General features: G+C 37.5%; 1 protein-coding gene across 1 annotated transcript in view; it reads left to right on the plus strand.

The window, feature by feature from the left end:
• The window catches only part of AXDND1 (axonemal dynein light chain domain containing 1), a 90,807-nt gene that overhangs the window by 8,619 nt on the left and 68,497 nt on the right, over positions 1-13,691 (plus strand). Inside the window, exons 5-9 of the mRNA XM_032393416.1 lie at positions 616-736; positions 1,529-1,614; positions 3,688-3,744; positions 4,919-5,021; positions 6,319-6,440. Coding sequence (XP_032249307.1) covers positions 616-736; positions 1,529-1,614; positions 3,688-3,744; positions 4,919-5,021; positions 6,319-6,440 — 489 coding nt within the window. The remainder of the gene's footprint in view (positions 1-615; positions 737-1,528; positions 1,615-3,687; positions 3,745-4,918; positions 5,022-6,318; positions 6,441-13,691) is intronic.

The following is a 13,691-nucleotide window of genomic DNA, read 5'->3' on the forward strand; positions in this document are numbered from 1 at the left end:
AAGAGATGATCAACCCTGGGAAATATTACAGGGAAATAGTGGAAGAGAAGAGCTGATGACTTAGCAGTAGAAAGTTATCAGATTTCTAGAGTGGTTTCAGAAGAGAGAGAGGGATTGAAATTAGATTGCAAGGAAATTTCAAGAAATCTGATTAACGGAAAGTGAGAGATCGGTTGATAGATCCTGATAACATGGTCAAGGAAGGACTTTTAGAAGGGGAAAAGACTTGAGTTATAGATCAAAGGGAATATTCCAAGGGAGGGGGAAATATACAGAAAGTAGATTGGTAGAATGAGATCCCAAAGGATGTGGGTAAAGATGAAATCAAGGACATCAGTGGAGGAAATAACCCTGGGGAAGAGAATACATCTTCACCCGAGGTTGAAGGAAGGGAAAGGATTTGTGATGTGAAGGAGAAATATGAGGTGGAGAAGAGGAATAATGGGGTGGGGGTGGCTCTTGTCTAATGCTTCTGCTGTCTTAGTGAAGTATGAAGTAAGGAGACTGGTTTTGTGCCCCTTTTCACCCACTAGAAGATGTATGTGGATCTTACCCACTCTTATCCAGTAGCCAGACAGAAAATTTATTTTGTAAATATATTTTTCTTATTTTTAGGGATATTTCTTTTCTGTACGATGTTAAATATGTTAAAGGAGAGGCCAGGGAGAGTTCGCTTTGTCCCCCACGTTTGGAACGTTCATTACAGTCACATGATGGTGTCATTGTGCCTCATAAGGTAAATAGAGTATTTGACAAATAATTTCCTCTCCCTCTAATTTTTAAAAATCATTTCCTTAAAAATATAAAGCAATGCTGTACTGTAACACTTTCTAATTATTTCTAGGAAAAAGTATTTAGTGGGAAAGTTTCTATGATACCTTATTTTAAGCCATTTTTCAAACTACAGTTACCCACTTTAATCTAGAAAATACAGTATAGAAGGCTAGATTTTTTTTTTTTAATTTACAGTTCAAAGTTGTAGAATTCTTATTTTTGGCATGTTGCTAAGGTAAATTTTAAATTGCTATTGAATTTTATTTATTTTTTATTTTTATTTTTTGAAAGATTTTATTTATTTATTTGAGAGAGAAACAGAGATAGCAACAGAGAGCACTTGTGGGAAGGAGAGGGAGAAGCAGGCTCCCCACTGAGCAGGGAGCCTGACGCTGGGCTCAATCCCAGAACCCTGAGATCATGACCTGAGGTGAAGGCAGATGCTTAACCGACTGAACCACCCAGTCACCCCTCCTATTGAATTTTAAAGAGTCAATGGATTACTGAATGTGTGGGACATGTGTGAATAATACTAAAACCAAGGTTGTTCTTTAATTCATGGTTATTTTTTAAATGTGTGCTCTGCTAAATGTTTTTTATTATGTCCTATGGTCCGTATTACTAATACTGTTATTTCTATAATCAAACCTCTTAATAAATAGTATCCCTTTGGGATAGGAATGTTGATTTATGCAATCCAACTTTTTTCATTTACTAATGTTTTCATTCTTGTCCTTCTTTCTTTCTTTTTAAGCCAAAGAAACTAACAGATACTTTGCTTCCTGAAGAATTTCATATTGTGTCAAATACAGGAGTTTCAGGTTTGGAGTGTTATGATGAGTGAGTACCATAGTATATCCTGAATATCTGACAAGTGGAACTGTTTCCTCCTCCTCAGACATAGAGGAACCTGAGAACAGTTCCTAGGTAATATCTACATTGAAATAAGGAAACATTTGGCCTTCCATCCTAAATTTAAGAATGAAAATGTCTTATTGAAAAGAGTTTGGGATTTTAGTGATCAAAATGTTCTCTGTCTTTTCCTACTATTTAATTTTCAATTAAAGAAGTGGATCTGTGTTCTGAATGCTCACCTAGGCCTCCTTAGGAATGGTTTTGGGTAGTGGCCAAAGAGACAAAGGAAAGTAGCCCTCTGAGTTGATGTCTCATAAGGCACACTCTAGGGCTTGGATCCAGCCTTCACACTAGTCATCTCCAGTTTTCTTTGTTTCCTGCTTATGTCATTGAAAATGGGATCTTCCTTGTATTTTCTGAAACAACGTTTGAATGTTTCATAGTGTAAAAAACTAGAATTATGGACTAAGGTTTTATAATAAAATCTCCAGAGGCTGTCACTCTTTTTACTTTTTCAATACACATGGCATTTCCTTATGATAGTGGGGTTCAGAATAATATTTTGTCAAAAAGAACTAAATGGAATTCATTTTGGGGGAACTTTTAATTTTTATATAATTTCAAAATTATAAAAATGTTACAAAAATATGGCAAGCAACTCTCATGTACTCTCTGTTTTAACTCACTATTTACATTTTGCCTTATTTGCTTTGATATACACACACACATTAAAACTATTCAAGAGTAAGTTGGAGATATGACCCTTTACCACCAAATACTTCAGTGTATATTTCCTAGCAACCTACCAGTTATAGATCTTTTTGATGACTTTTTTAGCTTCATCATTTCTTCTCTGTTTATTAGTTAGCATTTTACCATATGAATTCATGGATTTCTATTTTTTTTCTGTGGGTTATAGTTCTTTACTATGATTATTTTTTAAAAAAGATTTTATTTATTTGTCAGAGAGAGAGAGAGGGAGAGAGAGCACAAGCAGAGGGAGAAGCAGGCAGAGGGAGAAGCAGGCTACCAGCTGAGCAAGGAACCCTATGCGGGACTCGATCCTAGGACCTGGGGATCATGACCTGAGCTGAAGGCAGACTCAGCTTAACCGACTGAGCCACCCAGGCGTCCTTACTATGATTATTTTTATGTTCAAAAATTTTTAGATTTGGCCAATGTTAGCTCCTCTGAGCTGGCTCTTATGTTCTTTGGACATGTCCCCATGATTCTTTGAGTGTTTCCTTATTTTCTGACTCAATAAGATTTCCAGGTTCATCTTATATTTCCCAACTCCAGCTGTGGAATGAGCTATGTCACTTCTCCAGGGAGTACTGATTCCTTTTAGTGGAGAATGGTACTTAGAAATCAAGATCTGGGTGGTAGGCATGCTCATTGTGCCTAAGGCTATCATTGTTTCTGGTTCCTCTCATTCATTTTTGAAACTTTGAGTCTTTATAGTCCCTGGAGATTTTTCACTGATCTAAATTCTGAAAATGGACCTTATTAACCAACTGAGTTCCAGTAGGGGGCAGAACGAAAGGAAATGCTTATTAACAAGGGGAAGAAAAATGTTACATAAATAATAATGAATTAGGATTACCATGTGGTTCTCACTGTGATACTCCTTTAGGTGGAAATGAGCACTTTCAGAGGACAGATTTGGCTGGGAGTTAGGAAAACTGGGTTCTAGCTTCATCTCTGCTTATTAATTTTATAACCTGTTTATTCACTTAACTTTGTTGACTTCAGAGTTCTTAGAACATCCTTCCACCTTTGAAAAGGCATTTAAAAAAATGAACTAAGGAAATGTTCATATTGTCACATATGAGGAATGTTATTAAAACTCCTTTACTAAAAATATTCCAAATATGATAAATGTCATTACATCTGTGTCTGTAGATGCCTTGGTATGATCTTGTGGGTAAAATGATAGACCCTTTCGATTGCCTCCAAGCTTCCCAATTTTTGAGGTCTAAGGTTTATCATGTTGTGATATGTGATAAACAGGCCAGTTAATTTTCTTACAATAATATTTATCTGTCTTATTTATTGCAGCAAATATACTACTCTCCTCACAGATAGTGAAAACAGGCTATTGCTCTTCCCATCCATGTAAGTACAGTTTATTTTTGAAAGTATTTCTCAGAAGGAACATATACATATGAATATGTATTTTAATATACATATGTATTTTTCTTAGTACTTTATTGCACAGAAAATATTAAAATTATAGCAGAAACCCAAGACAATAAGTGTCCACAATTCCATCATCTAATCAGTGTTTTCAATTTTCACATATTTATAATAATATTTAAGTAGTATAAAATATATTTTTTTTACAGTTAAAAAAATTTTTTTTCTAAAATTTTATTTTGTTGTGGTAGGAACACTTAACATGAAATCTGTCTTCTTAACAAATTTTTAAGTTTTCAATACAGTATCATTCAATCTAGGCACAATGTTGTACAGCAGATTGTTTGCTACAGTCTTTTTTTTTTTCTTATCTCTCCATTGTCCCTTTTCTTCACTTACATACTTACATTGTGAAGTAACCAATACTAACAGCTTGGTATTTATCTCTCCATATTTCTTCTATGTTCTTACAATCCTGCACACTAGGTGTATAGAATTTTTGGAAGGAAGCATTATTTTATTTACAAAGAGGATCATACTATTTACATTTTCCTTTTCTTTTTTCTTTTTTAAAGATTTTATTTATTTATTTGACAGAGAGAGACATAGCAAGAGGGAACACAAGCAGGGGGAGTGGGAGAGGGAGAAGCAGGCTTCCCGCAGAGTGGGGAGCCCGATGCGGGGCTCGATCCTAGGACACTGGGATCATGACCTGAGCCGAAGGCAGATGCTAAACGACTGAGCCACCCAGGCGCCTCCCTTTTTCTTTTTTTAAAAATTTTATTACTGCTATAATCCACTAGATCAGTACATACAGGGCTAATGCTTTGAAATACCATTAATATTCCATGGGCAGCTGGGTGGCTCAGTCCGTTGGGCGACCTCTTGGTTTCACTCAGGTCATGATCTTCGGGTCCTGGGATTGAGCCCTAGGTTGGGCTCCACACTCAATGGGGAGTCTGCTTGGGGCTTCTCTCCCTCTCCCTTTGTCCTTCCTCCTCCAGCTCGCTCTCTCTAAAAAAAAAAAAAAAAAAAGAAAAAACCATTAATATTCCATAGTATATACATTTTGTATATATTATATTCTTTTTGTCATTTGAGGATAACCTGTTACAACACTTAATTACATAAGTCTGTCACCTTAATCTTTTAGGAAACCTAATAAAAGAGTAGACGTGGTCCAGCTGAATGATGTGATGGATGCTATGCTAGAGAGGGCTGGTGTGGAAAATCAGGAATATACAGGGCCAACCAAGGTAATTGCAAAGATCAATGTAACCTAGTGGTTGAGAGCATGCATTCTGGAGCCAGAATGTCTGGATTGGAATCCTGGCCCTGCCATTTATTAGCTAGTGACCTTGGGCAACTCACTTAATGTATTTGTGTCTCAATTTACTCATCTTTAAATTAGAGATACTAATAATACCTACCGCATAGGGTTGTTGTGGAGATTAAATGACATATGAATATAAAGGGCTTAGAATAGTGCTGGGCATGTAGCAAACACTGTATAATTGTTGGTATTATTATTACCGTATTTCATTGACTATAAAGTACCATTGATTATAAGACCTTTATTATTTTATGTACCACTAAAAAACACTGCCAATTAAACCATGCTTTCTTACCTCTTAAAATTTTTATTTCATTAATGAAAAAGCTCTTTCAACCTTACAGAGATACAGATATTTTTCTTTATGAGGGCTCTTCCTCTTTTGTTTTGTAAATTTTTATTTTTACAGAATTTGAAACTTAAAGACAAGTTCAGTATAAGGCATTCCTATGTAAGCTTTACCCAGATTCACTAATAGTTTACATTGTGCCCTACTTGCTTTATCATTCTCTCTTCCTCTTTACATACATATCTCTATATGTATAGTTTTTCCTAACCATTTTACAGTAAGCTGGTGACATCATGCAAACATTACAGGGTATGTTTCCTATGGATAAGGATATTCTCTAATATATCCATAATATAGTTAATCAAAATCAGGAAATTTAACATTGATGTGTTGGTAGTACCTGTCCATATTCAAATTTCAAATTTTATCAGTTGTACCTATAATGGTTTTTATAGCTCTTGTCCCGTCTGTTTCAGGATCCCGGGATCACATAGTGCTTTTATGTGTCATGTTCCTTTAGACAACTATATTCTGAAACAGTTCCTTGTTTTTCTTGACATTGATATTTGGAAGAGCATATGCCAGTTATTCTGTAGAATGTTCCTCAATTTTGGTTTGTCTGGTGTGTACTCATGATTAGATTCAGGTTATGTATTTTTGGCGGGGATGATACAGAAGTGATACTGTGACCTTCTCAGTGCATCATGTAAAGAGGTACATGATTAAACATACTTTAAAAAATATATTTTTATATTTATATTTTAAAAATAATATATCATTTTTGTAGATATAGTTATAAAGAAAAATATAAGTGAAATAAATTATCAAGGTGTTTCTAAAACATTCACATTCAGAGTATTTACTTCCTAAAATGGTTTTTTTACTGATAAGACAGTTATAAATACTGATGATATTCCTTATCTTCTGCCAGATGCACAAACTACTACATGTATTGAGGAAGGAACAGACCATTTACAATACAGTATTTCATGAACTTATTCGACAAGTCAGTGTGGATTGTGCAGATAGAGGAGAACTACTGTCCAAAATCAGGTTAGAGCTGTTACTGGAATATCGCGGTTTGAGTTTTATATTACAATTATGTTTATATCTGCTTTTGAGAAGATCACAAAAGTTCCCTTCTCTATTCTATTGATAATAAGGAACTGAATTGCATTTCTATTTTCTGTAGTAAAAATATAATAGTTGAGAACTTCCTTAAGATGATTTCTGTTGAGATGTTTGACACCATCTTCTTCTTTTTTTTTTTTTGAGATTTATTTATTTTAGAGAGGGGAGGAGGGGCCGAGGGAGAGGGAGAGAGAGAATCTCGAGCAGACTGTGCACTGAGTGCGGAGCTTGATGTGGGGCTCGATCCCACAAACCTGAGATAGTGACCTGAGCTGAAATCAAGAGTCTGATGCTTAACCAACTGTGCCACCCAAGGGCCCCGACACCATATTCTTTTATGACTGGGAGTGAAGTGCTATGTGAATTACTAGAAAATGTATAGATTCTGGAGACAGACTGATCTGGTTTCAAATCAACATCTAGATGTGTGACCTTGGCAAAAGTGTGAGCCTTAGTTTTCTCATCTGTAGATGCAGATAATAACTACTGTGAAAAATTTTATTTGTCCATTTGTTCATTCATCAGTCAGTGATGTCTACTGAGTGTCTACTCTGTGTCAAGCATCAAGAGGCTTCACAGGATTGTGGTGAGGTTAAATGAGAGCACAGAGGTCGATGGTCAATACATATAATTATTATAGATGATCATGATAAATACTATCATAACTATAATGTTTCTGAATGACTGTGGTACTTTACAAAACCTGGAAGGAATAGTGGAATTAGAATATTGGGTTCAAATTACATATCTGCAGCTTACTTGCCATGGAACCACAGAAAATTATTAGATCTTTCTGAATGTGTTTCTCCTGAATTAGAATAAATAATATAAATTTGCCTTATTTGCCCACTGTCTGACTTATGGAAGCTGAGTCTTCCTATCTGATGGTGCTGAGAAACGAGGAGCAAAGCTGTTAATAAGATACTTGTCAAGATTAGGTACTAAGGAGTCAGTTCTTGGAAGACGTCAGGAGCTGGAGAATGCAAATTAGAAGAAGGATAGGGACAACTGAAGTCTGAGTTGTCAATCTAAGAACAGAGCTAGGAGGGACAGATGACGAAGCATAGCAAAGGAGCTAGATGACTAATGGTGGATCCAGACTTTCCCATTTATGAGGAGTAGAGGTGAGTGGGACTCTTCCAGCTGATTTTAGGAGTTAGCTTCTAGGGGCCAAAATAGGGTGGGGTCCAATCCCAAAAGTCTAGACAGAAAGAGACAGGCAGGCAAATCAAAGCCAAAATCCTTTAAGAAAAGTTGAGTCACCATGGACACAAAAATACTAACTCCAAGGTACCAGAGACAGGATCTCAGTAGGGCATAAAACCAAGGACTTAGAATAGGGTAAAGTTGGGAATTAAAAATGTAAAGTAGCTGATGGAGCGCCTGGCTGGCTCAGTCAATAGAACATGTGATTCTTGATCTTGGGGTAGTGAGTTCAAGCCCCACTTTGGGCATGGAGCTTACTATAAGTAAATATATACATACATACATAAATAGAAAGTATACATGAGTGTGGAATATTCTTTAAAAAAAAAGAATACAAAGTAGGTGAGAATAAGCAATGAGATTTTAGACTGATTGCTGCAAACATTCATGATGTGTCTATGGAATGGTGAATCATTCACTAAGTTCAGAATAATCTAGTGGTCAGCATTTTGTTGTGGTAGGAGATCTTTTGAAGGTCTAGGGCCTACCTTCAATGGGGAAGGTTGTCCTGAGTTTGGTATCTTCAAGAGTTTTCCCTGCTTCACAAGACTGTTGTGAAGATCCAATAGAAGTCCCCAGGAAATGGTAACGCCATGTATGCCTTGGAAATACTTGAGATCAGCCTGTGACTTCTCTCTGTTTGCATGTTACTGTAGCTTTCTGCTTCTGGTCTCATTGAGTGCTTCCTGATCTGCTTGTGTGTGTCTCTGCTTTTCACACTACTGCCCCTGAGGCCTGTTACAGCAGAAGGAAGTTTTCTGTCGTTTTTTTTTTTCTTAAGATTTTATTTATTTATTTGCCAGAGAGAGAGAGAGAGAGAGAAAGAGCACAAGCAGGGGGAGCAGGAGGCAGAGGGAGAAGCAGGCTCCCTGCAGAGCAGGGAGCCCGATGCTGGGCTCGATCCCAGGACCCTGGAATCAGACCTGAGCCGAAGGCAGACACTTAATCGACTGAGCCACCCAGGCGCCCCAGAAGGAAGTTTCATATGCAGCAGGGTTTCATAATAACACTTTTTTATAGGAGGAGTAATAACTGCCAGAGTGGATATGAGCTGAACAAGATTCTCACATTACAAAGAAATAGGGATGCTGTTGTAATCTTTTTGGTTGACACTATAAATATCTTTGGACGCAGCAGGCACCTGACATTTTTTCAGTTGTTATTTTTATTTTTTACAATATTTTACTATGGGAATTTCCAAATATCTGTAAAAATGGAAATTATTTTAAGTTTATTATTTTAAAAAAGATTTATTTATTTATTTTTTTAAGATTTTTAAATTATTATTATTTTTTTTTTTAAAGATTTTATTTATTTGACAGAGAGAGAGACAGCGAGAGAGGGAACACAAGCAGGGGGAGTGGGAGAGGGAGAAGCAGGCTTCCCGCCGAGCAGGGAGCCCGATGCGGGGCTCGATCCCAGGACCCTGGGACCATGACCTGAGCTGAAGGCAGACGCTTAACGACTGAGCCACCCAGGCGCCCCAAGATTTTTAAATTATTATTTATTTATTTGACAGAGAGAGACACAGCGAGAGAGGGAACACAAGCAGGGGGAGTGGCAGAGGGAGAAGCAGGCTTCCCATGGAGCAAGGAGCCCGATGTGGGGCTCAATCCCAGGACCCTGGGATCATGACCTAGCCGAAGGCAGACGCTTAGTGACTGAGCCACTCAGGTGCCCCGATTTATTTATTTATTTTTAGAGACAGAGAGAGAGCGCGAGCAGGGGGAGGGGCAGAGGGAGAGGGAGAGAATCCTCAAGCAGATTCTGTGCTGAGCACGGATCCCGATACAGGGCTCATCCGAGCTGAAATTCAAGAGTCGGTCTCTTAATTGACTGAGCCACCCAGATGCCCCAAAATGGAGATAATTTTAATGTGAATGCACACATACCTACTATCTAGATTCTGCCGTTAACATTTTACTCTATTTGCTTTATCACTTGTCTCTCCATCTAGCCATCCTTCTATCTATCCATCAATTTCATATACTTCAAAGTAAATTGCTGACCTCAGTGCATTTCCCCCTAAATACTTTGTCATGTTTTTCATTAACTAGACAGAGTTCATTATTTATTTGCCTTTTTTTCCATTTTGAGTAAAATTTACATGTATCGAGAAACACAAATCTTGTTTGCCTTTATTGACTTTTGACAAATACAAACTCTTAACAAGATATGGAGGATTACCATCATCCCACAAAGTTCCCTAATGCTCTTTCCCAGTAAATGCCCATCCCCACTTCTCCAGGAGTTTTGACTTCTTTCCCTCTTAGATTAGTTTCACCTATTTAGGAATTTCATATAAATGGGATCATGTAGCATATATCAGTTGACCCTTGGACAACATGGGTTTGAACTGCAGAGGTTCACTTATAGCAGATTCTTTACAGTTCAGTACTGTAAATGTATTTTCTCTTCCTTATAATTTTCTTAATAATATCTACTTTTCTCTAGCTTACCATTTTGTAAGAATACAGTATATAGTACACTAGTTTGCTCCTAGTTTGTTATTTACCTATTCATTTTTTTAAAAATGTGCTCATCTGACTTTCTTTTATTTCTTTTTAAAGATTTATTTGTTTATTTTAGAGAGAGAGAGAACATACATGAGCAGGGGGAGGGGCAGAGGGAGAGGGACAAGCTGACTTCCCTTTGAGCAAGGAGATGGACTCAGGGCTTGATCCTAGGGCCCTGAGATCACGACCTGAACCAAAATCAAGAGTCAGGAGCTCAACCGACTGAGCCACCCAGATGCCCCTGACTTTCTTTTAAAAGATAAAAGGTTCTTTTTAAGAATAGTTTTAAATTTACAGAATTGAACAGATAATAGAGAGTTTCCATTTATCCCCCCTTCTCCGTATATAGTTTCTTTCATTATTAGCATCTGGTATTAATGTGGTATAATTGTTATAATTAATGAAACAATATTGATACACTGAAGTCCATAGGTTACATTATGGTTTATTTTTTTGTGTTGTATTGTTCTATGGGTTTTGACAAATGCATATCTTTCAATCATAAAAAGGAATGAAGTACTAATACATGATATAACATGGATGAACTTTGGGGCACCTGGGTGGCTCAGTTGGTTAAGCGACTGCCTTCGGCTCAGGTCATGATCCTGGAGTCTCGGGATTGAGTCCCACATCGGGCTCCCTGCTCAGCAGGGAGTCTGCTTCTCCCTCTGACCCTCCTCCCTCTCATGCTCTCTCTCTCTCTCATTCTCTCTCTCAAATAAATAAATAAATAAAATCTTTAAAAAAAATAACATGGATGAACTTTGAAAACATGCTAAGTGAAAGAAGCTAGTCAGAAAAGGTCACAATATCGTAATATGAAATTTCCAGAAGAGGCACAGCCAGACAGAAAGTAGATTAGTAGTTGCCAGGGCCTGGGAGATAGAGAAATGAAGAGTGATTGCTAATAGGAACCGTTAAGGATTTTTTTTGGGGGGGGGCAGGGTAATGAGAAAATACTCTGGAGTTAGATAGTGCTAATAGTTGTACAACTTTTTGAATATACTAAACAGTATTATATACTTTAAAGGGTGAATGTTATGACATGTAAATTATATCTCAATAAAAAATTATAAAGTGTTCACTGTCATTTCATCATTGTGATTCCTCATTTGCACATATTCCTTTGTGTATCAAATTTCACATACTAAAAAAATTAAACAGCTACTTTATATAAATATAATCTGCTTCTCTATAACTTTACCCACTAATTCTCATTTTGTACTGTGAAAATACTCAGAATAACTCGGTTCTTTCTTTTACCTTATAGCTATTTAAATATTTGAAAATAGCCATTTTTGTTTTCCCTCTTATGCATTCCCTTATCCGGGCTAAATATCCCCAGTTCTTTTAAGTTTTCTTGGTGAAATATACTATATGTGGAAAGCACACTAATTAGTCAATGTTGATTTTAGTCTGTATAACATTGTAATGGTGGTGATACTGCATCCCTCCTCCGTTCCCATTCCTTCAAGCCCGCAGCAACCACTGATCATTCTACTGTCTCTGTACTTCTTTCTTTTCTAGAATGTGATATAGTTGGGATCATACAGCATGTAGTCTTTTCAGACTAGTTGCTTTACTCACACCTCAATTTTAACTGCTGAAATGTTTTCTGACCATTATACTGTAGAATTCCCTAAGTTGTGAGCATCATATCATTGCTTTCGAGCAATTTGATTATGATACACCTTGGTGTAATTTTCTTCATGTTTCTTGTGCTTGGTGTTCATCAAGGTTTTTGGATTTGTGAGTTTATATTTTTCATCAAATATGGGAATTGATGGGATCACTGATGCTTTGAACATTTTTTCTTATTTTTAAAATCTTTTTCTGTTCATTTTGGATAGTTTCTATTGCTCTATTTTCAAGTTCACTAGTCTTTTCTTCTGCAGTATCTAATCTGCTTTTAATCCTCTCCAGTGATGTTCAACTCAGATATTGTAGTTTTCATCTCTAAAAGCTCAATTTGGGTCTTTTCAAAAATATCTTCCATGTCTCTACTTAACAATGCAAACATATAGAATATAGTTATAGTTTTTTTCCCCCCAAAGCTGATACATCCATTTTATATTGGAAGCAAGTGCTTTCAGTATTTTTATTTGCTACATTTTAAAAACATCTAGGGCTATTTGTGTGGTTCTTCCCAAACCCTCGATCCTACCATGGCCACTTTAACATCCAAGGTCCTTTCAGGATTCCAGGCCAGGAAGCTGTGGGAGGGATAACTGAATCCTCAAGGGCATGACAATGGTGTCCTTTGCCCAAAGTTTCTCCAAGCAGAGCCAACTGCTCCTCCAAACAGGGCTGGTGGGGCTGTCTCAACACTCCTAGGAAGTGGTAACCCTGAATGCAATACTTGGAGGAGAGCCTCTCTGATGGCGGAGGTTTCGGGCTAGTCTTCCCCAGATTCCTAGCCAGGACAATCATCACTGGCTACCAGAAGAGTCAGGCTGCAAAAGTGTTTTTCTAGCTCAATCAGGGCCTGGAAGTGATGGGAAATGGCGTTCTTCTCAGCTATGGGCATCTTTGCATATGCCTGCTCATATCCATTAGGCTGAAAGCAGAGGTCCCAGACAAAGTTCTGGAAGCCTTGGGGCACCCTGATCTGGACCCTGAACAGGGGCACTAGCTTGCCTCTGCGGACTTCTAGGGGATTTTCTGTACAGCTCTTTTCTCTCTGGTACCCTGTCTTCTTTCCTCTCCCTAGACTCTTAGCTCTGTCTCCTTAACTCAGGGAATCCACTGGGCTTCTCCTGGGTTTCTTTGTCCTTGTGCTTTGGCCTTTCAAGGCCAAAACTTGGAGCAATCATAGGGCTTACTTTATTTACTTCTGGCCTCCCAGTGATTACTTTCTTTCATTGCCTTATATCCAGTGTCTTTAAAATTTTTGTGTCACACGTGTCTTGAAAATTGTTCCACATACTTTGTCTTTTTGTTGTTGTTATTGTTCATGCAGGAGAGTACATTTAGTTCCTCTGGATTTCTTTTTATTTTTCCTATACCTATATCTATACCACAATGCTATATATAGATTAATGTCCTTGATAAGTTTTCGAAAATTATCAATGGTGATCTCTTTGAAAAATGTCTGTTTTCCATTTTCTCTTTCTGGAACTCTGATTAGATTTATATTAGACATTGTCATCCTATGCTTTTTGTCTCTTAATCTCTTTTTCCTCATTTCCATCTCCTTGTCTCTGTGCTGCATTCTAGGTGGTTTTTTGAAGACATTAATAATCTCTTTAGCTGGGGCGCCTGGGTGGCTCAGTTGGTTAAGTGACTGCCTTCAGCTCAGGTCATGATCCCAGGGTTCTGGGATCGAGCCCTGCATCGGGCTCCCTGCTCGGCCGGAAGCCTGCTTCTCCCTCTCCCACTCCCCATGCTTGTGTTCCCTCTCACGCTGTCTCTCTCTCTCTCTCTCTCAATTAAATAAATAAATTAAAAAAAA

This window comes from Phoca vitulina, unplaced genomic scaffold (assembly GCF_004348235.1).
Source record: "Phoca vitulina isolate PV1807 unplaced genomic scaffold, GSC_HSeal_1.0 scaffold73, whole genome shotgun sequence".
In the NCBI taxonomy this organism is placed as follows: Eukaryota; Metazoa; Chordata; class Mammalia; order Carnivora; family Phocidae; genus Phoca; species Phoca vitulina.